The sequence below is a fragment of the Pristiophorus japonicus genome, chromosome 8 (assembly GCF_044704955.1).
Source record: "Pristiophorus japonicus isolate sPriJap1 chromosome 8, sPriJap1.hap1, whole genome shotgun sequence".
NCBI classification, from domain to species: domain Eukaryota; kingdom Metazoa; phylum Chordata; class Chondrichthyes; family Pristiophoridae; genus Pristiophorus; species Pristiophorus japonicus.
This window is the reverse complement of record NC_091984.1, coordinates 125,320,839-125,346,300: the sequence shown is the minus strand read 5'-3', so window position 1 is coordinate 125,346,300 and position 25,462 is coordinate 125,320,839. Positions and strand designations below refer to the sequence as shown.

At 48.2% G+C, this 25,462-nt stretch overlaps 1 protein-coding gene across 1 annotated transcript in view; it reads left to right on the top strand.

Annotated features, from left to right (window-relative positions):
- The window catches only part of qsox1 (quiescin Q6 sulfhydryl oxidase 1), a 175,188-nt gene that overhangs the window by 65,372 nt on the left and 84,354 nt on the right, over positions 1-25,462 (top strand). The window contains exons 4-5 of the mRNA XM_070886224.1: positions 3,763-3,868; positions 22,220-22,310. Of these exons, the coding sequence (XP_070742325.1) occupies positions 3,763-3,868; positions 22,220-22,310 (197 nt within the window). The remainder of the gene's footprint in view (positions 1-3,762; positions 3,869-22,219; positions 22,311-25,462) is intronic.

Genomic DNA, 25,462 nt, shown 5'->3' with positions numbered 1-25,462 from the left:
ATGGTTTTAACAGGACTCAGGCATCAAAGGTAGTGGTGAGGGTATGGTTGAGCAGATCAGTAGCTGCAGAAATGTCATGGTGAAAAGAGGGCCAAAGGTTGGACAGTTTGGAGTTGATAAGTACAGTTGTAAGAGAGTTTGGAAAGAGTTTTTCCAGGGGCGGATGCAGCAGGAAGTAGGTTTGGATTGGAGAAGTGGGATGTGGGTGGAGAGCAATGCAAGGAAATGGTCAGAGATGGCCTTATCTGTAATTGACACGGTAGGAATAGCAAGGCTACGAGAGATGGCAAGGTCAATATGGGTTGAGGAATTTACATGGAGGGAGAGATTAAGGGAGGACAGGAGGGCAGTGAACTCAGAGGAGAGAGAGCATGATGAATTGAGGTGTGGGTTGAAGTCACCGAGGATGAGAATTCGCAGAGGCTGAGGGAGGAAAGCAGTGAGGATATATCCATGATAAAAGTTTCATCGGACTTGGTTGGGCGGTAGAGAATGAGAATTTTTAAATGAGAATTTGAGAGGGGTGGGATAAGGCGAGATGTTCGAAGGAGGAAAAAGTGCCAGACGAGTCGGGGGACAGGCCAAGGTGTGATTTGATGGTGAGAGCCACACCGTCACCACGGCGGTCTGGGTAGGGCAACTGGTGGACAGTATAAGTGACCATCATCCCACCCACACACTCCTCACATGTTATCCAATCTCCACCAAGAGCATGGGGAGGAGGAGGAGGTTAGATGCCATTTGGACATCTCCCTACCCTGGACATTTTTGGGAGGATTCTTTACTGCAGCAAATCAAACGTTGGAGCAGAAAACCGAAGCTCTGTAGATGATGGGACGGAATTTCTGTGGTGGGTGGGGGAGGGAATGTCGCCATAACCACCACACAATCCAGGCCATTTTAAGATGCTGGCGATAGGGCACTCTCTGCTGGTTTAAGCAGTGAGTAGCTCGACCGGACAAAGCATCAGATCCTCCTTTTGCAGATTCAGCTGACTTCAGCTGGTATAGCCCTTGGACCTTTACCGATGGGTCATGGCCAGGCTTCTCGCTCCTGCTCGTTATGCAATGACGCCTGCTGGAAATGGATGCACGTGACTGGATGTCGAGTGAGGGCAGGACTGAAGACAGAAGCGATGATGCTCCGCTTGGTCGAAGAGCTTGCCCCTTGGGGTGAGATACAGGAAGGGGAGAAGCTTGCATCTACTGAGCCGTATACCTTGAGGACGGGAGAAAATTGATGGAGGGAATTCGGGGAAGAAATAAAAGCGAATGTGCTGACCAGCTCTCCTCCTTCCTGAGGCGTTCATTCCTTATGGTCTCAGATAGCCCACCCCCTTCCAATGGAGCTTGCGAAGTGCCAGATGTTCATGTCAGGACACTCAGCCTGGAGAGGATCCTGCAGTCAGCTGGTGTTGGCTTGCCTGCACAAACAGACCCTTTATAGCAGAGGCAACTGGATGGTGATCAGGACCTGTGGGTGTTACTTCTCTTCCTTCCCCACTCCTTTCCAACCCAGGGATACTTGAGGGCCCTACTGCCATTCAAACTGAAAGTAAGCTTAACAGGGTATGGAGCTCGAACGTAGGCCCATCAGGAATCTGCCTGTTTTGTGAATGAGCGCATTAAGTTTACAATTTGCACTGTGTCAGAAGTCAGAAACCTTTTACAGGGTCGTGTGTTAATAATTAATCGAAGTTCTGGATTCCATGTCCCTGAATCTAACAAGGAGTGTGTGTGAGTCGAGAGCTTTTAGAATTCCATATTCACGGTGAGGGGATTGGATTCATTTTTTTAAAAAGCTGTCAAGTTTATCGTAGACACAGATCAGCACCAACAGAATGCCAGCTCTGCTCAGTGTGGAGCCAAATCTTACCCTGCTGTGTCTGACAAGTGAAGACCTCACTCCATCAGGGTTCTGTGGGTTGATGCAGGAAACAGCTGGGGGTCTGCCTTGGCACACAGACACACACACACATATACACACACTCGCAGACACACACATGCACATATACATGCACACACACACACACACACACATATACACACACACACACACATATATACACACACACACACACAGACACACACGCACACACAGACACACACACACAGATAAACACACACACACACACATAAAGAACACACACACACATACACAGACTCGCAGACACACACATGCACATATACATGCACACACACACATATACACACACACAGATGCACACGCACACACTGACACACACACACATATACACACACACACACAGATGCACACGCACACACTGACACACACACACAGATAAACACACACATACACAGACAGACACACAGACAGAAACACACATATAAAGAACACACACACACACACACACACACACAGAGCTGTGCTGGTACCACTCCACCCTGGCATAACTGCAGCTTTAGTGGAGAATTCTCACTTGCCATCTCATTCCGCGTGAATCAACCACATCCAATGTAAGGGAACAGAATGAAGGAAGTTCCTGTTTAAATATTAAAGGGAGACTGCAGGTGACCTCTGCTTTAATACACAGGAAGCTCCTCCTTTGTCGATCCCTGGCATCATTTGTTAATTTTTTTTTTTTAAAGCGTCATTTTGTCTGTGAATGCGAGACCAGTTTGAGAATGGATGTTTTCCATTGGCTGAGGGCAGCCATTAGAGGGGTGCAGCGAGACCTTTGATCACACTGCACACAGGGACGCTGCATATTTCAGATTATATCTGGGACAGTTCATGTCCCTCTTTGGGAGAGGTTAAAGGAGGAAGGAAAGTTATTAAAAGCCACCGTGCTCTTGCTAAAAAGAACTCGTAAACTCACTGGGCTTCGCGGTTTGTCAGTTTTAAGCAATAATTCGCAAGCCCCGTGGCTAGGGTTGCCAACGCTGGTTGGGTATTCCTGGACATTTTGTCACATGATCTCCCGCCCCTACATTCCCGCCATTGGTCCATCCTTCAGGCGTATTGCCTTCCCATGTCAGTTGGAAAGGGAATAGACTCTGATACCCAATTGGATTCATCTTGACTGTTGGTGCAACAGCCTCCCCCCCATCCCCCACACCAACGTCAGTGTTCTCGATCAGGCCAACATCCCCAGCATTGAAGCACTGACCACATTCGACCAGCTCCATTGGGCGGGCCATATTGTTCGCATGCCCGACACAAGTCTCCCAAAGCATTGCACTACTCTGAACTCCTACACGGCAAGCGATCCCCAGGTGGGCAGAGGAAACATTTCAAGGACACCCTCAAAGCCTCCTTGATAAAGCGCAACATCCTCACCGACACCTGGAAGTCCCTGGCCAAAGACCACCCTAAGTGGAGGAAGAGCATCCGGGAGGGCCCTGAGCACCTCAAGTCTCGTCGCCGAGAGCATACAGAAAACAAGTGGAGGCAGTGGAAGGAACGCGCGACAAACCAGACTCCCCACCCACCCTTTCCTCCAACGACTGTCTGTCCCACCTGTGACAGAGATTGTAATTCCCGTATTGGACTGTACACTCACCTGAGAACTCACTTTTGGACTGGAAGCAAGCCTTCCTCGATTTCGAGGGACTGCCTATGATGATGATGACAACTACAATAATTTTATAACTAATTAATGAAACTGTTCAAAGAACATTTTTTTTTAAACATTTTTTTTTAGGTCCCTACGGTTTTTCTTTCAATGCCGGGGCTGCTGTTATTGTCCAGCCCTGGTCACCAGCACTGAGCTAAATCCAGTCTGTGTTTGACTCCTTACAGGTAATGAAGCTAGCGTGACAGCTCTACGCCATGATATCATTGACTCTCTGGAGCAACATGGAGAGAATGTATGGCCCCCAGCCTGTCCCCCATTGGAGCCAGCCAGGTCAGCACACCTTGAACTCAACTCACATGGGATAATTTCTAGGTCATTGCTGCATAATATGTACAATCACTCTTCTATGATTTTTTTTTACATAAGATAATTTCTGACTTGTAAGCCAAGGAGAAAAACCTTCCACAAGAGGTTGCATAGGATGCACAATGTGGTGCCAGTGTATTCAGAATGATGCAGAACGGACTTGTTGGGTAAAATGGCCTTTCCTCATTATGTTCTAATGACAGAACATAGGAACATGAGGAGGCCATTCAGTCCCTCGAGCCTTTTTTGCCACTCAATTAGATCATGGCTGATTTTTAGCTTAACTCCATCTACCCACTGTGGTACCATAGCCCTTAAAATTTTCCCAACAAAAGTCTCTCTTTTTATGAAACCAATTTGCATTTCTTACGAGAATATAGCCATTTCCACACCCGTATTCTCATATTGTATTTGTGTATTTTCTTGCAAGACATTTCAGCAAGTATAATGACTGAATATCGTTTGGAAAAAACCCCAGCTCATCCAGGTGAAGGAGAATGGAACACAGCATAAATGCAATGAGCATTTCAATCCAGTGCAGGGTAAAGCTTCCTTAAATTTGTCCCAACAACCTACCTTAATCTCAGGATCAGAAGAGCAGCAACGTGTCACTTCCCAAACCAGCTATCCTTGTGACCCCCCCACCACCTGCCCCATGAGTGAGGCTGGCTGTTGGTGCTGAATTATAGACAGCTTTATACTATGGACTCCTATCCATCAGAAAATAAGCTGAAACTGGCTCCAAATCTGTTCAATATAGGAACCTGATGGCTCTTAGAGATAGAGAGGTCCTTCATTCCATCCTGATCATGGTCTGAATTCAGGAAGGACAATGCGCTATCCCTCTACATTGCCCTCAACCAGCTTTCATATTTCTGATGTGTTTTAGTCATAATACCATGAACATATTTCTAGATGCTACCATGTTTACTTCAAGCGGCACCACCATCACCGAGTCCCCCATCCTCAACATCCTGGGAATCAGCATTGACCATAGGCTTAACTAGACCAGCCATATCGACATGGTGGCTACAAGAAGCTAGGTACTCTGCGATTAGTGGCTCATCTCCTGAGCCCTCAATGCCTCTCCGCCATCTGTAAGGCTCAAGTCAGGAGTGTGATGGACTACTCATCTCAAAGAGTGCAGCCACAACAACACTCCAGATGCTCAACGCCATCCACCACAGCTCACCTGATCGGTGCCTCTCGCACTGAGGCTCAATACCCACCTCCTCCATGACTGGCACACTGTGCCTGCAATGTGTGCTATCTCCAGGAGACACTGAAGCAATTTACCAAGGTTACTTTGACAGGCCTTCTCAGCTCAGTGATCTCCACCACCAAGAGTGATGAGAACAGCAACATCGTGGAAATACATCACCTGCAAATCTTGCTCCTGTGCACACCAACCTGACTTGGACATGTGTCGCCGTTCCTTCATCAGTGCTGAATCAAACTCCTGGAATTTACTACGTAACGCCGTTATGGGAGCACCTTCACCACACGGGCTGCAGCAGTTCAAGAAGGTCCACCACCACCTTCTCAGGTCAATAAATGTGGTCTTGCCAGCGTTGCCCACGTCCCAAGAGCAAATTAAAAAAACATTTCTTTAAACACTTGAGTGGGATAATATTTAGCAGGCATCCCATTAGTGTCTGTTAATAATTATGAGCTTGAGCTGATTTAGAGGATGCCTGCTCTTGAAGTGAAGCGCTTGTTTCTACGACTGGCAGTAACCAGGAAACTTGGATGCCGTGGAATCAGATGTTGGATGGCCTCAGCAGTGCCATCTACACCCAAATGAGGAATCGGAGGGAAGATGCGAACGAGGTGGAAATCCCAGTTTGAGCGAGACAGGCAAACTGACTTGCATGTCACTCTACAAGGTACTCGCTAATCCAAGCAACGATTTCCATTGCAGCACACCCAGAACCCACACAGTCCTGAATGCACGGAGTTCCTGATCGAAGCCAATTGTTGTCCCGTGATCCGTGCTCAGAATGCTCAGCTCATTAACCTTATTCAGTCTCCTACCACACCACAGGTTTATCAGTCCTGTGTAGTATCCCTTTCTGAGTGCCCTCTGTAGCCGTACTCGTCGAGTTGGGAGAATGATTTTCACGTGAATGTAGATTTTCAAACTGAAATCAATGGAAATGAAGATCAGGCGGTTTCTATAATGGGCAGCCGATCCAGAACGGCAATGTTACACCCAGGCAACAAATTGAAAATCCATCCCGAGGGGTCGAAATTCGGTCCCGCCGTTTATGAGGCGGTGACACCGGCTGAGTGCTGATTTTAACGCCAGGTGGTAGGTGCCGCCTCAAACTGCAAAATTCAGTCAGATGCGAGAGCAGCACTAAAAATGGCATTGCACAGACATCCTCGGATGCCAACGGAGTGGCAGCTCAGGAGACCCACCGAATTCCCCGACAGTAGGCTGCCGGCATGTGAGATGAAATAAATGACAAAAAATATTTACGACAATTTTCCTCACCTACACCCACACTTCCCCACTGGTCTCATTAATACCTAAATGCTAAAAAAAAATAAACATAAACACTTACCTTGATCCCTGGACACTACCACACTGGGATCCCCGATGTCCCACCACCTTTTCCAGGCTGTACGGACGCCTGCCGGTAAGGCCACAGCGCCGAGGGGGCGCTGCACTCACGATTACGTCACCACGTGGGTGGCAACAGAGCGCACAGCAGTACCTCTTGGCACCACCCCCACCGCCTGACTAAATTTGCAGTGAGCCAAGGAACCCGGTCGCTGCCGACAGTAAGCATTTAGCCGCCTGTTGGCCGCCCCTCTCCGGCGTTAACGGGTGGCATTAGAAATGGAATTTCAGCCCCCTCGTCTTTACCTGTCTCACTGCTTTTAGACTATATGTGGGGATTTTATTGTAGCAATGAGGCAGGGCCCGCTAAGGATTGCTGTCTAGACGTGGACATGAGGAAAAGGTGAGGGACAATAAGGGAAGAAAAATCCTCTTGGTATTGAAAGGCAAGTACATGCCTAGATCATCTGAGCAGAAAACAAAATCTGAAATGCGTGGCCTCACCCTCTCCCGAGCTCCAGTCTTACAATCCTCCGAGAACTCTGTGTTTCTCCAACTCTGACTTCGTCCAACCCCCACCTCCTTCACCCCACCATTGGTGGACATGCTGTCATGCTCTGGGATTCCCTCCCTAAATCTCTCTGCCCCTCCATCTCGCTCTTCTCATTTATGATCCTCCCACCTCTTTGAACAAGCGTTCAGTCACCTGTCCTAATATCTCCTCCTTTGGCTCCGTGTCCATTTTTGTCAGATTATTCCCCTGTAAAGCACCTAGGAACGTGTTACTAAGTTGAAGGCTAAGAGGAGATTTGATCGAGGTGTTTAAAATCGTGAAGAATTTAGTTAGAATAATGCAAGAGAAACTGTTTAAAATGTCTGAAGGTTGGGGAGTGAGAGGGCACAGATTTGGCAAAATCCTAACAAGTGGTTAGGATTTGGAAAGCACTGCCTGATAGGGTGGTGAATGCAGATTTAATAGCAGCCTTCAAAAGGGGAATTGGATAAATACTTGAAGGAGAAAAAAATTACAGGGATATGGGGAAAGAGTGGGAGCGTGGGACTAACTGGATTGCCCTTCGAAAGAGCTGACGCAGACTCGATGGGCCGAATGGCCTCCTTCTGTGCTGTACTATTTTATGAATCTGAGCACTGTAAATTCAAGTTGTTGTTGAAAGACTTGTTTTAAATATAATTATATATATACATAAAGTACTATATCGCCTCCAACAATCGCAATAGTGCAGGGAGACCTCTGGTGGACAGTGGAAAATGGCAGATAGTTCAGAGTTCCAACATTTTGCAATAAATACAGAATATGCTGGAACATTCAGCACGTTAGGTAGCGTCTGTGAAGAAAGGGGGAATTATGGTCAGGTTAACGTTTCGGACCTGAGTGTTTCCAGCAATTTTTGGTTTTATTTCCCATTTTCTCTGCATTATTTGCTTTTTGTTTCCTTAAATTTTGCTCTGACACATATATTACAGCAACACCATACGCACAATCATATCAATTTAAGCTTTCTTGGCTGTGAAGCAGGTTTATGAATGGAGGAGGGGGTGAACGTTAAAGGGGTGTGGGCCTTGGTGGGTAGGGAATTAGGGAAGATGGGCATTGGGAGTGGCATTCGGGGGTGGGGCATTGGGGGGACATTAGAGGGGGGCGTTGGGGGAGTGGGCGTTAGGGGGGTGGGAATTGGGGGGGAGGCATTAGAGGGGTGGGTATTGGGGGGGTTAAGAGGGTGGGCATTGGGGGGAGGCGTTAGGTGGGTGGGCATGGGGGGAGGCGTTGGGTGTGGGCATTGGGAGGGTTTTGGGGAGTGGGCATTGGGGGAGGTGTTACGGGGTGAGCATTGGAGGGGTGTTAGGGGGGTGTTAGGGGAGAGGGGGTGGGCATTGTGGGGGGCGTTAAGGGGTGGCTGTTAGAGGGGTGGGCATTGGGGTTGTGGGCGTTAAAAGGCTCCACAGAGTGGCAACCTTTCGGGTCTATTTCCTATGAAAGTTCTGACAGATATTTAGGAAGAAGGATGAAAGAACTTCAAGTGTAAGATATTCCATTCTCACGTTACAAAGGTGCTGTTCTTAGTGACTGTTGATAACCCAGTTCATACACTCACACACAGTCACTCACACACAGCCACTCACACACTCTCACACACTCTCCCACTCACACACATACTCTCACACACACACTCTCACACACACACTCTCGTACACACACACATGCACACACAGCCACACTCTCACACACACACGCACATTCTCATATATGCACACAACCACACTCACACACACACCTACACTCACACACACACACACACACACACAGCCGCATACACACACACAGCCGCACACACCGACACACACTCACACACGTTCTCACACACACACACACAGCCACACTCGCACACTCACACACACACAGGGAACATTTCCCCTGCTTCCTCGCATACCTTCGCTCCATTCAATTAATTCTACTCTCTATCTCTTAGATACCTATGCACTATCTGAAAGGGTGGTGGAAGTAGATTCAATAGTAACTTTCAAAAGGGAATTGGAAAAGGAAAAACATTGCAGGACTATGGGGAAAGGGAGTGGGACAAATTCGATAGCTCTTTCAAAGAGCTAGCACAGGCACAATGGGTCAAATGACCTTCTGTGCTGTATGATTCAATGATTCATTCCTTCCAGTAGCCAATATTGGGTGGGGGCTGGCTATGGATCGCACTTAGCCTTGAAAGGGGGAGTCTCTCTTAATTAACAAGAAAAAAGAGCAGGGACTAGATTTTCTACTTTTGTGCAGATTGCCCAAAAATGGGCATTATATCCGGCGTGGGCGGTAAATATGGTATTTTCAGATCGCTGAAATATTGCCCATTTTCAAACCCCCTAGTTTCCATTTTAAAAAATGGGCGTTACCGCGAACGATCTGTAATGGGCGTTGGCATTAAATCTCTGACTTTCTGCCATAAAGTGTCACCGTCCTTAGCAACGGCATGACAACGCTCGTTTTCCGCGATTCAGGAGGTCAGGGGTCATCATTACATGCACAGAAGAGGAGAAAGAGAGAGAGGGAGCAGAGAGGCACTGAAAGCATGTGTGGCTGCGGTGTGTGCTTGTCTGGCTATTGTGGGAGGCACGAGGGAGATTCACCAACAGCAAAAAGCCTACTTAGCACCAAGAACGTAGTTGCCACTGAGTTTTAGTTCAACAAATAATAGATAACATGGAAGGGATGGAGGCGGCTCTGGAGCTGTTAGCCAGGAACACTGGTGGCAGAGGGCTCCCAGTGGTCCCAGAGCGTGGCACTGTACCCCAAGGTGCCGCACCCCCATTGCCAACGACACATGAGAGTCAGAAGGAAGATCTTGCTCCTGGCTCAGAGCTCGTTCCCACCTCGGGACCATCCTCTCTCGTATCCATCCAAGCAGCGGTTCTGCGGTCACCCCCTAATGAAGCATTGCCTGAGGAGCTCCTCGGCCAGGCGGCTTGGAGTCAGGAGGGGAAGGGGTAGAGGTGGGGAAGAGAAGCGAGGTGGGAAGGAAAGTGAGGTGCATGGCAGCAGGTGTTGTCTGGGGCATATTTTTAGGTTGTTGCTGCTATTTTGGTGGGAGGATCGGGGCAAGGGGCGAGGGGGCTACCTTGTTGGTTTGCATTTGTATTCTGTTTTGCGGGAAATGGGGACCATTGTAATGATGTAAATGTGATAAATTTGTTGTGGGGTGGGGTGGGGGTGGGATGGGGTGTTTTTTACAGATATACTTATGATTTCAGACAAATGGTCGGATTAAATGTTTTATATTTAACATAATGTTGTTGCGCATTATCTCAGAAACCTGCACCGTTACACACTGGTGATTCCTTAACATGAATCAACTTAAACTTTAACTGTCACCAAGGTGATGCATACCATTGATGTATGACCTGCATACCCAGCAGTGTTGCAGCTTTGTAATTCTTTCAAGCAAAGCGCTCATTTATGAGCTGCTGACATAAGAGTCTTGCAGCTATGTAGCCACCATGGGCCCTTTCCTGCGTTCTAGAGGGGTCGGGGGCATGGTTTCAGCATCAGTCTGATTGTCTGGCCCGAGGTCAGCGTCCACCTCTTCCTCTCTCTCCTGAGGTGGACTGTCACACCCTTCTGGCAATTCTTGTCCCCTGCTGATAGCCAAGTTGTGCAGCATGGAGTACACCACCACGAATTGAGCTACCTGCTCAGGGTGCTATTGGAGGTCGCCTCCTGAGTGGTCCAGGCATCTAAAGCACTGCTTAAGCAATCCAATGGTTTTCTCAATTATATTGCAAGTGATCTGTGGGTCTCGATATTATGTCTGCAATTACCATCGAGTAACTCCACGAGGCCTTGTACTGTGAGTAAGAGCTGTGTGACTTCAGTCCATTTAATACAACTGTAATTGAGGGGCAGCATGGCTGGCTGCCTTTTATATGCCACTGCACACCAGGGCAGGAAACCCCTGGGGCCTCCAACAGCAGCACCCTCAGGTGGTACATCGTACATAGTTACATAGTGAATACAAAGAGTTTGCATACATAACATCATTCCCCCCGCAAAGTCATTGATGCGAGTTGATTACAGGTTAAGGCAACCTGGAGCCCTGTGCTCCCTGGTTGACCGTCTGAGCGTCGCTTCTGGCCTGCGTGAGTTGGTTGGGCCACTGTTGTCTTGCTCGACTGCTTGGGCTGGACTGTTGGGGATGGTGGGATCATCCTTGTGGCTGGCAGCGAGGTCTGTTGTCGATTGGGCGTGTGTCTGTGGATCGCTGAAGATGAGGTCCTCTTCCGGTGGTTCCTGGTTATCTGTGAATCGTAATTTGGTTTGGTCCAAATGTTTTCTGCACATTTGACCGTTAAGCAGTTTGACAACAAACACTCTATTCCCCTCCTTGGCTAATACAGTGCCGGCGACCCATTTGGGGCCCTGACCGTAACTCAGCACAAACGCAGGGTCATTTACAGTGATGTCGTGTGATACAGCCGCGCGATCATGGTACGTGTTTTGCTGATAACGCCTGGTTTCCACCTGATCAATGAGATCAGGGTGTACTAAGGAGAGCCTGGTTTTGAGTGCTTGTTTCATTAGTAATTCTGCAGGGGAATCCCCAGTAAGTGAGTGGGCTCGTGTCCTGTAGCTGAGCAGTACCGGGACAGGCGGGTTTGTAAGGAGCCTTCCGTGACACGTTTCAAGCTCTGCTTTATGGTTTGGACTGCCCGCTCCGCTTGGTTGTTGGATGCGGGCTTGAACGGGGCAGATATAACATGCTTGATGCCATTATGGGTCATGAATTCATTGAATTCCGAGCTGATGAAGCACAGACCATTATCGCTGACAAGAATGTCGGGTAAGCCATGGGTGGCAAACATGGCCCTGAGGCTTTCAATGGTGGCTGCGGACGTGCTGGATGCCATTATTGCACATTCAATCCATTTTGAGTAGGCATTCACAACAACCAGGAACATCTTTCCCAGAAAGGGGCCCGCATAATCCACATTGATCCTGGACCATGGTTTTGAGGGCCAGGACCAGAGACTAAGTGGAGCCTCCCTGGGAGCATTGCTCAGTTGTGAGCAAGGGTTACACTGGTGCACGCACGACTCCAGGTCCGAGTCAATGCCGGGCCACCAGACGTTGGACCTAGCGATAGCCTATATCATGACTATGCCTGGGTAGGTGCTGTGTAGGTCACATATGAAGGTTTCCCTGCCTTTCTTTGGCAAGATAATGCGGTTGCCTCATAAGAGCAATCTGAATGGATCAACATTTCGACTTTACGACGGTGAAACGGCTTGATCTCGTCTTCCATGTCTCTAGGCACCACTGACCAGCTCTCATTGAGGACGTAACTTTGTACAAGGGATAGCAGCGGATCCTGGCTGGTCCAGGTCTTAATTTGGCAGGCCGTTACGGGTGACTCTTCGTTATCAAAGGTAACCATGACCAGTAGCAAGTCTGGGGGCTGCACCGTTTCCACCCCGGTGGTGGGCAACAGTAGTCGGCTGAGAGCATCGGCGCAGTTCTCAGTGCCTGGTCTGTGGCGGATCATATAGTCGTAGGCAGACATCTTTGGATTCGAAACGAAGCATTGGTGTTTATGTCTTTGCTTTCCGAAAACAGTGAGATTAGGGGCTTGTGGTCTGTCTCTAACTTGAACCTGAGTCCAAACAAATATTGGTGCATCTTTTTTACACCGTAAACACAGAGTAACGCCTCCTTTTCGACCATGCTGTAGCCTCTTTCAGCCTTTGATAGGCTTCTGGACGTCTATGCAACCGGTTGGAGCTTGCCCACTGCATTGGCTTGCTGCAAAACACACCCGACAACGTACGACGACACATCACATGCTAAAACTAGACGTTTACACGGGTCATATAATACCAGCAACTTATTCGAACACCGCAGGTTTCTGGCATTCTCAAAGGCGGCCTCTTGATTTTTACCCCAAGCCCAGTCATCTCCCTTGCGTAACAGCTTGTGCAACGGTTCCAGCAAGGTGCTCAACCCTGGAAGAAAGTTACCGAAATAGTTGAGGAGTCCCAGGAATGAGCGCAGCTCCGTTACATTTCGTGCTGTGGGTGCATTCTTGATAGCCTCTGTCTTCGAGTCCGTGGGTCTGATGCCATCTTCCGCAATCTTCTTCCCCAAGAATTCTACTTCTGGCGCCAGGAAGACACATTTGGATCGTTTCAACCGGAGTCCAACTCTGTTTAGTCGATTTAAAACTTCTTCCAGGTTGTGCAGGGGTTCGGAGGTGTCGCGGCCAGTGATGAGGATGTCATCCTGAAATACGACGGTGCGTGGAACCGATTTCAACAGGCTCTCTATGTTTCTTTAGAATATGGCTGCAGCCGAGCAGATCCCAAATGGGCACCTGTGGTACACGAACAATCCTCTGTGCGTGTTAATGCACGTTAATTTTTTCGACGACTCAACCAGCTCCTGGGTCATGTAAGCGGAGGTTAGATCCATCTTGGTGAACACCTTTCCCCCTGATAATGTTACGAAAAGATCATCGGCTTTGGGTAGTAGGTACTGGTCCTGTAACGAGACTCGGTTGATCGTTATTTTGTAGTCGCCGCAGATTCTGACTGCCATCGCCCTTTAGTACCAAAACAATCGGGCTGGCCCACTCGTTGAACTCGACTGGTGATATGATTTCCTTGCGTTGAAGTCTGTCCAATTCGATTTCCACTTTCTCCTTCATCATGTAGGGGACCGCTCGAGCCTTGTGGTGAACGGGCCGTGCCTTGGGGACCAAGTGCAGCTGTACTTTGGCACCTGTGAAGTTGCCGATGCCTGGTTCAAGTAAAGATGGGAACTTGCTCAGTACTTGAGCACAGGAAGCATTGTCCACTGACAATAATACTTTGACGTCTTCCCAGTTCAACTGAATCTTCCCCATCCAGCTTCTGCCAAGCAGCGTTGGCCCATCGCCTGGTACAATCCACAGTGGCAGCTCGTGTGTCTCTCCATCATAGGATACTTTTATGTTCGCACTGCCAATAACTGGTATCAATTCCTTGGTGTAAGTGCGCAGCTTTATCTGAATCGGGCTCAGCTTTGGTCTTTGTGCTTTGTTGTTGCCCCACAGCCTTTCAAATGCCTTCTGGCTCATAATTGACTGATTCGCCCCTGTGTCCAGCTCCATGAATACAGGAACGCCATTTAATTTAACTTTTATCATTATGGGAGGACTTTTTGTGGAGAAGGTGTGCACCCCGCACACTGCTCTCTTGGGCTGAGTTGCCTCTCTAGCTTGTCCTTTATGATCCACGCTGGATCGGGACTCTTCTGCCGACTCCACTGCCACGTGGTGAGTCGCAGTACGTTTGCACATTCGCTGGAGGTGGCCCCTTGTTCTGCAGCTTTTGCACGCATAGTCTTTAAATCGACATTGATGGGCCCCATGATTACCCCCACAACGCCAGCATTGTGTTAATGATTTCACATTTACACCTCTTGGCGGCCTAGCAGCAGCAGGCATGTCGGCTCTGCTCCGTACAATTCTTATTAATTCAACAGTTCTGCCTGCAATCGGCGTTATTTTATGTACAGTACTTGCCAGTGAGCTCAGATTCTGGTAGGAAGTCATCTGTATGGTATCACGACTCAAGGACATGAACGCCTGGCTTATGGTGATGGTCTTCTTCAGGTCAATGGTTTCGGCAGCCAGTGGCATGCCAAAGGATATCCTCATGGCCTATGCCCATCACAAAAGCGTCTTGCAACGCATCGTTCAAAAATCCCGCGAATTTACACGGTACCGCGAGCCATCTTAAGTCGGCGACATACTTCACCACGTCCTGGCCCTCCGGACGGTAGTGTGTGTAGAAGCGATACCTGGCCGTTAAGATGCTCTCCGTTGGTTTGAGGTGTTCCCTAATCAGCGTGTGCAGCTCTACGTATGACTTCTCTGTTGGGTTCACTGGTGCAAGCAGATCCCTGATGGGGCCGTAGACCGTGGACCCACAGCTGGTCAAAAGAATCGCCCTGCGTTTTCCTTCCAGTGCCTCGCCGTCCAGGTCGTTGGCCACAAAGTGCTGGTCAAGCCGCTTGATAAAGGCTTCCCAATCTTCACCCTCTGCATACTTTTCTAAAACACCAACGGCAGCCATGACTGCATAAAAGTTTGTGATCTGTAAACCGTCGGCAGTTATTATGTCTGCAAATACCATCGAATAACTCCACGAGGCCCTGTACTGTGAGTAAGAGCTGTGTGACTTCAGTCCATTTAATATGACTGTAATTGAGGGGCAGCATGGCTGGCTGCCTTTTATATGCCCCTGCGCACCAGGGCAAGAAACCCCTGGGGCCTCCAACAGCAACGCCCTCAGGTGGTGCATCGTATATAGTTACATAGTGAATACAAAAAGTTTGCCTCTCAGTTTTGGTGTGGGTGTCATACAGGGGGGTCATCAGCCAGGTGGCGAGGCCATGTTCTTTGTCACTAAGCATCCAGCATTGACTTTGTGGCTGATTGGTAAACATATCAGATACAGTGCTCTCACACAGGATGTGAGCATCATGGATGCTGCCCGGAAATTTAGCATTCACTGCCATAATGATTTGCTGGTGGTCGACAACGAGTTGTACATTCAGGGAGTGGAATTCCTTGCGGTTCCTGAAAACCTCTGCATCCTGAAAAGGTGCCTGCTTCGCGATGTGCGTACAGTCTATTACTCCCTGCACCTTGGGGAAGTTAGCAATTCTGTAGAATCCTAAAGCCCTCTCCGTCTGAGCCTCCCTGGTCATAGGGAAGCTGATAAAGTCCATCCTGCGTGCATACAGGGCTTCAGTGACCTGTCTAATCCAGCAATGTGTGGCATCCTGAGATATACCACAAATGTCGCCAGCTGAGGCCTGAAAGGAACCCGATGCGTAGAATGAAAGTGCCGCGGTGACCTTGACCTCGACGGACAGTGCAGTCCTGATGGTGCTGGCAGGCTGCAGATCCCCCCTGATAAGCTGGCATAACTCACCTGATGACCTCTTTGTGGCAGCGCAGTCTCCGAAGGCAGGCGGTGTCAGACAATTTGAGGTAAGACTGCTTCTCCCTGTAAGTGCGGGGGATGTAATATTTGGTCCTCCTCATCAGTCTGGCCCGTCTTACATTGGGCACATGATGCTGTCGAATGTACCTTCTGCCATCTCTGGTCTGCAGCATGTGCATGGCCATCGAGAGGGTGAGAAATGACAGGCCCCATTCCAATAGCTATCTGTTTTACACCGATTGTTCACAAACAATGAATGTCCCCACTAAGACACCTAAAGTAAATTCCAATCGTCCACAGTATAATAAGATGTTTGTTCAGATTTTCACATCACCTCAAAACACCTCCAGAGTACATCCAAACTCCCCCGAAGTTGAAGCAGATCAGCCTTTTAAATGATGCGACCAGAGAAAATGGGGCCCATACCGCTGTGAGTAATTCCGGTCAGTTCAACTTTTTCCCAGCGGTTTTCTCGCGAGCGATATTGTCGGCGAGATGTGCGTGAGGTGTCGAAAGTAAGGATGGGCGATATACTGGGCGTTAGTTTCGGTAACTGTGATCTTTACGACAAAAAAAGTGGATTGGCGGTATTAATAAATCTCGGCATTAATTACGTGCTGAAAATAATGCTCGCCGATATTATGGGTGTTGGTATCGCCCATTCAGATCTTTCCACCCTAAAAAAGTGGGCGGGCGGTATTATTTTTTATCGGCGTTACGTACTTGCCGAAAGTAACGCTCGCCGATAAGTGACCGAGAAATGGGCATTAGTTTCCATTTTGCGCCTAAATGGGCGATATATGGGCGTTACACCTCATTTCAGCGTTAAAATTGAGGTTAAATGGGCTGTATGCATGCAAAAATAATGGAAAATCTAGCCCCAGGTCCCTTCACACTGTAATATGTTGATCCTGGTAATAAGTTTGGGAATTCTTCCATTGATGTATTCAGATGTGATTTGGTTTTATTTTCATAGAATCATAGAAATCTACAGTACAGAAGGAGGCCATTTCGGCCCATCGCGTAGGTCCGGAGCCCTGCAGGTTATGGCACTTCAGGTGCATATCCAAGCACTTTTTAAATGTGCTGAGGCTTTCTAACTCTGCCACTCTTTCAGGCAGTGAGTTCCAGACTCCCACCACCCTCTGGGTGAAGAGATTTCCCTCAAATCCCCTCTAAACCTCCTACCAACTACTTTAAATCTATGCCCCCTGGTTCTTGGCCTCTCTGCTGAGGGAAATAGGTCCTTCCTATCCATTTTGTCTTGGCCCCTCATAATTTTATACACCTCAATAAGGTCTCCCCTCAGCCTCCTCTGTTCCAAAGAAAACAACCCCAGCCTAACCAATCTTTCCTCATAGCTAAAATTCTCCTGTCCAGGCAACATCCTCGTAAATCTCCTCTGTACTCTCTCTAGTGCAATCACATTTTTCCTTAATGTGGTGACCAGAACTGCACGCAATACTCCAGCTGTGGCCTAATAAGTGTTTTATACAGTTCGAGCATAAGCCCCCTGCTCTTGTATTCTATGCCGCTTGTATTTTATTTCTTCTTTCCTGAGCCCTTCAGCCCCTTGCCTATGTGGCCATAACATACAGTGTGAGTCTAGCCTGTGACTGCAGGGTATCACACAGTCATGCTTTACACTGCCACCCGCACGTGCACTTCCAGCAGGAGGTCAGAATGTAGCAATCATGATTGGAAACCGGGGGTGGGGGGCGCGCGGTGGGGGGATTCCTTTGCGACATCATCCACACCCCACCTCTCAGACTGGGGACAACTGTAGGTAGATGTCATTGAATTGTACAGCACAGAAGGAGGCCATTTAGCCCATCGTGTCAGTGCCAACTCTCTGATAGGGCTACACTTAGTCCCACTCCCCTGCTCTTTCCCCAGAGTCATGCACATTTTTGCATTTTTAAGTGGAGATCTAATTCGCTTTGAAAAGCTGCTGTTGAGACTGCTTCCACCACCCTTTCAGGCACTGCATGCCTTGTTTGGCAAACTACACTTTTGCTCTTGCAACAATAAAGGCGAATGATATTGAAGGGAATGTGCCCACTAGGATGGAGACATGGCTAGGGGGCAGAGGACTGAGGTAAATGGCAGCGACTTGGACTGGATCAAGGTGTACCCCAGGGATGTTGCTGGACTCCTTTTATTTTCCAAGAAGAAGATGCGCAAAAGGCCAGAGTCCGGGAATGGAGAACTCTGTGGGGGTGGGGGCTTGTAGGGCGGGAGAAGGTTACAGAGGTTTTGAGGGCCAAGGCCATGAAGAGATTTAAACACAGAGTGATCATTTCAAATTTGAGGCGTGGGAAGATTGGCAGCCAATGTAGGTCAGCCAAGGTCAGGGTTGATGGACATGTGTGTTAGAATGTGAGCAGCAGAGGTTTGGATGAGCTAGATTTGACGGAGGATGGGAGGCTGGCCAGAAGAAACATAGAAACATAGCAAATAGGTGCAGGAGTAGGCCATTCGGCCCTTTGAGCCAGAACATTGGAATAGTTGAGTCTGGAAGTAACAAAAGCCATTGACAGGGTTTCAACAGCAGATGGACCGAGGCAGGGATGGAGGTGGGCGATGTTATGGTGGATCTTGATGACGGAGAGGATATGGGGTCCGAAGCTCAGCTTGGGGTCAAATAAGGCACCAAGGATGCATAATCTGGTTTAGCTTGAGACCGTGGCTGGGAAGGGTGATGGGGTCGTTGGCGAGGGTACGGAGTGTGTGGCGGGGGTCAAAACCAATGGCTTCACTCTTCCCAATGTTTAACTGGAGGAAATTGGGGCTCTTTCAAGACTGGATGTTGGTTAAAGAATCTGACAGCACAAGAGAGGTGGTGGAGAGGTAGAGCAGGGTGTCATCAGTGTACATGTGGAACCTGAACCCATGTCTGTGGATTGTGTCGCAAAAAGCAGCAAGATAAATGAAGTGGGTCAAGGATAGATTTTTGCGGGACTTCGGAAATGGTCATGCGAAGGGCTGGAAGAGAAGCCGTTACTAGAGATGTTCTAGCTGTGATCAGATAGGTATGGGATGTGGGGGTGGGTTTGGCGTGGTGGGCAAGGGGAATGGAGGGGGTGCTGCGGTTCTAGCTGAATGGAGAGTGACAAAGAAATCCATGAGCTCCTCACATGTACTGTTATTGGTGAGGATGGGCGGGGGGACAGAGGAGAGGGGTTTAAGGAGACGGTTGGTAGTGGAGAAAAGAAGCCGGGAGTTATCTTTGCATTCCAGGATGATCCTGGCATAGTGGATGGTTCTGGCAGAAGAAAGTGACACATTGTAGAGCATGATGTGAGGCAGATCTAGCGATCGAAGGATAAACCTGCTGTGTGCCAGAAATGCTAAAATGTCTGTACCCCTTCTACTTGATAGAGCAAAGGGAGAGTGGGGCCATACCAAGGGAAACGACCAGGATGGGAAGGAATTAATGGGCCAAAAATTCCGGCCTTGCCGGGTTCGCACAAAGTGTGCACCGACCCGACAAGGCCTCACAAAGGCCAGTTTTTGGTGCGCAAGGCGCATGCGCCGAAAACCTGCTTTTCCGATCTGTCAACATTTCTCTTGACATATCCTCCGCATCCCCGGGAGAAGGACATCCGCACAGGAGAGATTGGGCTATTTGTCCAACTCATGTCCAGCGAATGTCCTTCAAAATTTTACGCTTGGTAAAAGCAGTTGTATAGCTTACTTTTACTAGCGTAAGAGTTTTTAACATATAAAAATTAAATTTAAACATTCATTTTTATATTAAAAACCTTGTTCATTAAGGTAAGTTTATTTTTAGCCCTATTAAAAGACATTTAAAAGAATTACAAAAACTATTGTTTTTTTCTAAAACATTTAATTACATTTAATTCAATTAACTTAAAATATGTGAGGTATTTTATTTATTGTGCTGTGTTTCGGTGTTTTCGGGTGTATTCTCATTGATAGTAATGGGAACTTGCACAAATGGAGTTCCCATTTTTAATCAATGAGAATACAAGTTGAATCTCCCTTATCCAGAACTCCCTTATCCAGAACCACCCCTCGTCCAGAACCATTGCCAGCCACCGGGTGGCGCAAGCACAGAACTCCGACATGAACAAATTGAAGTCCTTTCTCGTTGCCGACACCCGCAATCGCTGGCTTGACCCCGCGATTCACCGCTTCCCCCCCCCCCCCGCCCACCACCCCCCCATGATCTCTCTGCCGCACTCCCAGCCCCAAGCCAGCCAGCCCCGCTATCCACTTGCTCAGTACCTGTACCATCCAATTTAATGTGACCACCCCTTGTCCGGAAAAATCCCTTATCCAGAAGAGGCCAGGTCCTGAGGGTTCTGGACAAGGGAGGTTCAACCTGTACTGTATACTAATTGGCGGTCCAGGCGCACGTGATCCCAGCTTCTCCATACGTACCTCAAAGACATTGTCCTGTGCGCTGCGCAGCGAATCTAGGCTTCTGACTAGAATCCTATGTTCCTCCATGACCACCAGGTACTTTCGTAAATTTTTTGCAGGTGGAGGCGTTCGTACAAAGGAAACCTCCGACCACAATTTCCCCCCCAAGATTTTGTTAGGGACTTGCGCTTCAAAGATGGGGATGTGGGAGTGTTCGAGCAAATCAACAGATACCATACAAAACTTGAAACAATGTGGGAGTCAGGAATAAACTGCAGTGCCCTTCACTTCTACTAGGGACAATACAGTTATTCAGTGACTTACCTCCTGCCCTCTCAGCTGGGAAAATATTGTTAGCGTGGGTGGGTGGGGGGGAGGGAGGGCGAAGGTTGGGGTGTGGTGTTGGCGGTGGGGGGGTGGGTATGGATCTCCTGTGCAAAATGGTTTAAGATAAGTCAGTATTAATAAAAGTCACGAGAGAAATGAGTTTCAATCTGTCATTATCCTGCTGATGTAGTGGCTTAAGGGGCAAAGGTCAGTGCTGAGATTCTGAAAGGAGCCTACATTTGTCTGGCTTTCTAGGTGTTAAATGGGTTTGCTGTAGGAGGAAGCAGAGGTTGATGTTTTAATAAATGGGGGTCGCCCCGTGGGGGACAAAGGTCATGGAAGTGTCAGACGGAGAATAAGTCTTCTTGCTCAGTCGTGGTTTGACAGTTGTTGCATTGCAGGCGTGCAGAAATCCAGTGGAGCAGCATTGCCCTTTCACCATCTGTCAGCTGGGTGACCCCAGAATTCCAGCTCAGCCCTTTGCCCAAGAAAAGAATCCTCGAGTCGGCTGGTGGCGGAAGAAGGCTGAGATTGTCATATTTGAACAAGTGGGAACCTCACGGGTCTTTTACTGCTGCGACCTACGTTTGAATCCAGCCCAGGCAGTGCTCTGCCGGCTAGCTCTGAAGGTCCTACGTGGATTGAGTTTGGGGCAGTCTCTCAGCATATTCCGAGTAGGGGTTGTGAACCCACAGCACTAACCTTAATCCAACTTCCGAGTTCCTACTCAGGGAAGCCACAAGGATGCTTGGTGCGGGAAACAGAAATGGAAATGTCATATTTGTGCAGTATGGGGGTGATCTTCTGTGGTTGGGTTAAAGCTGCGGAGGGCAGAGTAAACTATACTTAATCTAACCCATGCCTGGCCTGAGAGTGCGGACACTGGGAGCGTGAATTTGGAAAATGATCAGTGTCAGCAGCATCCAACAGCGACAACAACTTGCACATCTAGCGCTTTTAACATAGTAAAACATCCCAAGGTGCTTCACTGAGCCACGTAAGGAGATATTAGGAAAGTCGACCAAAAGCTAGGTCAAAGAGGTAGGTTTTAAGGAGCGTCTTAAAGGAGCTTAGAGAGGTCGAGAGACGGAGAAGTTTAGGGATGAAATTCTGGAGCCTAGGCAGCTGAAGGCACGGCCACTAATGGTGGAGCGATGAAAATCGAGAATGCGCAAGAGCCAGAATTGGAGGAGTGCAGTGATCTCGGAAGGTTGTAGAGCTGGAGGAGATTACAGAGATAGGGACGGGACGAGGCCATGGATGGATCTGAAAACAAGGGTGAGAATTTTAAAATCGAAGGATTACCAGACTGGGAGCGAATGTAGGCCAGTGAGCACAGGCGTGATGTGTGACGGCAGTGTTTCCTTTAAGCTGCTGTATGATTCTATGACCTTCCTCATGATGCATTTTCAGATTTGTGGCAAATTGAATTAATACCCTTCCCTTTTTAATAATACTGCAGCCTTTTTGTAGCCACCTTAATTCAGTGATTTGTTCCATATGTATAATTTTTCTTTCTTCGATTCTAGCATGGCAGAGATACAGAACTTCTTTGCTGTCAACAGTGTGCAGTATCTGGCACTGATCTTTGAAGAAGAGGGATCTTACCTGGGTCGAGAGGTAAGCTATGTGCCTTTTGGATTTCAATTGTTGCCCTTGTGTCATCTAGCCACATTGAGCACTGATTTAATCCCATTTACAGGAGGCCTTCTCACCTTCTCTAGTGTGACTGTCCATCACTCTCTCGAAAAGAGCAACGACAGGCCCAGAGGCCTTTTATAATGCAGCTCAGTAACAAGCCGCCAAGTGGTGTGCAACATCACAAGTAAAACACACCCTTCAGTACTGCATCTCCCAGAGGGCCCCAACTCAGATCAGAGGTGATGGTGACCAGTGACTTTGCATTTGTCTTCTCACCAACATAGAAAATAGGAGCAGTAGTAGGCCATTCGGCCCTTCGAGCCTGCACCGCCATTCTCTATCTCAACACCAGATTCCCATTTTTTCCCCATACCCGTTGATGCCTTTTGTTTCTAGAAATCTATCTATCTCCTTCTTAAATATATTCAGTGACTTGGCCTCCACAGCCTTCTGTGATAGAGAATTCCACAGGTTCACCACCCTCTGAGTGAAAAGATTTCTCCTCATCTCGGTCCTAAATTTCCTACCCCGTATCCTGAGACTGTGACCTCTTGTTCTAGACTTCCCAGCCAGGGGAAACATCCTCCCCGCATCCAGTCTGTCCAACCCTTCAGAATTTTATACGTCAAGATGAGCATGTCAGCCCTGGGGTAATGGAATCTTTTTTCTTTTTTTTTAAACTGTGTACAATCTACAGAATACATTGCAGCAACTCACCAAGGTTACTTTGACAACATCTCCCTTCCTTGTGATCAGGACAAGGGCAGAAATGTCAGAGGAACACCATCACATCGAAGATCCCCTCCAAGTCACACATCATCCTGACTTGTACGAGCGTGTGTATGTACCTACCCATATTCAGTAATCAGTACGGCGATATTGCCCTTGGAGAAAATCCAGAGATTGTCCACCAGGATAATACCTGCGACGACAAGACTTGATTCTGATGAGAGACTGCATGAGCTTAGCTCACATTTTAAATCATGAAGACAACTGACCGTGTCGACAGAGAACAACACGTCTCTCTAGACCAAGGGGACGTGATATTAAAATTATAACTAATCCAACTAAAAGTAATTCTTCACGCAAAGGGTTCTGAGAAACTGAGGTGTGCTGACTCGGAAGAATAGATAAAGAATCGATTGGACCTTTTACAACAGAGATAGATACTTACACAGGGGTCGTGGGTTCTAGAAAAGGGGCAACAAATTGGGATTACACTGATTACCATGGCTAACAAAATGGCGGAACAAGTTCCGTGGGCTGGGATTGAGACTGCACAGAATGAGGTGACAGCACAGATTTGATGTTCAGCCACATAGACAATGTTTGCACTGAACTAACTGATGAAAGGCAGGTCATTGTAGGAATGCTACAGCTGGCCTCGGCCCCTTCAGACGCTAAGGAGAATTTATAAAAAATCAGGTGAATTTTCTGCTCTTGCGAAAGTAGTTGCTACGTAAATTTTATTTTTGAGGCAGCAAGGTTCAGCAGCTGAGGATCGGGAAGTAAACCATCTAGAGACTCCTATTGAGATGTGTAGGCATGTGGTCAAGGACATAGATTAGACTTAACTGTGAAGCCCCGTGTTGGAATGACCTGCCAATATTCATTGAATGAGCTCACGTGAACAATGGTCACTAGACAGGGGGCTGTATTTTTGGTTCTGCTCATTTCAGGGCAGAAATGGCGGCGGGGCGGTCAAATTTGAGCCTCAGTTGGCAAAATTCATCAGCTGGGCCCTGAGTGTAGGGCGGAGCGCTAAGGGAGGCGTTACACACCTCGTTTAGGGCACTAGGCCGGCTGAGCATGCGAAAATCCCGAGTTAAACAGCCAGTCTCGGAGCGCTCTAAGAGAGGCCTGGGGGGAAAACACACCTGAAAAAAACACACCAAAAACATTTCCAATAAATAACTTATGCCATCACAACTTAAATCGCAAAAAAAATTAAATAAAAACCAATCACACTTACCCGAGGTGGACATTACTTACCTCACTGTGGCCGCTACAGCTCAGAACGCCGGCTTTCATAGGCCATCCCAGCACGGTGCTCTACGGAGCGCTACGGATCAGGCGGCAGCCAAAAATCAAGCCGGTGTTGCAACCAGGGGCGTTGCACACCGGCTTGCCTCTTCCGGGTGGTAATGTTCCGCGCCCTGTCAAAACCGACACCAAATGTCCTGGCGTGGAGCTGGAAGCTAGCCGCCCACCTGGAAGTGTTTACTGCCGCCATTGCCGCCCCTCTGGGGTGCTAACAGGGGCAGCAGATGACCGAATATACAGCCCAATGAGCCTGGCCCAGCCCAGCCCAGCCCCCACGGGACTGTATCCAACCATGGTGTGAACTCCTTTACGGGGGGAGGCCTGGAAATTGAGGGCACAGCTAGAGAATCGGATTTATAACTGGATTATTCTAGGTATGGAAATAAAATGGGTTCATTTTCTGACAGGTCAGTGTGGGTGGGATTGTGGAGAACTTTCCGTGTAACATAGTCCTGTCACATGCCGGGTTGGAACGTTCATTTTTTATTCTCTATCTGAGGAGCCATGCCGGTGATGTCAGTCAGCAAGGAACTTCATAGAATTTTTTTTAATTATTCGTTTCGGTATGTGGGCATCGCTGGCAAGGCCAGCATTTATTGCCCATCCCTAAAACCATCCCTAAATTGCTGGGGGGGGTCAGCATCCTTCTCGGTTGTGGATCCTCCAAGACCTCATAAAATTCAGTAATCGGTCCATTGTTCAGTTGTGCCCACCTGGCACTGAATTAAACTGCTGGTGATACAAAAAATGTCTTGTACAGAAACAGGCCATTCAGCCCAACTGATCCATGCCGGTGTTTATGCTCCACACGAGTTTCCTACCACTTTACTTTACCTAACCCTTTCACCATATCCTTCTAATCTTTTCTGTCTCATGCACTTATCTAGCTCCCCCTTAAATGTTTCTGTGCTATTTGCCTCAACTTCCCCATGGGTAGTGAGTTCCACATTCTGACCATGCTCTGGGTAAAAACAGAAAATTTTGCAAACATTCAGCAAGCCAGACAGCATGTGTGGAGAGAGAAACAGTTAACGGAAACGTTAACTTGGTTTCTCTCTCCACAGATGCTGCTGATTTGCTAAGTATTT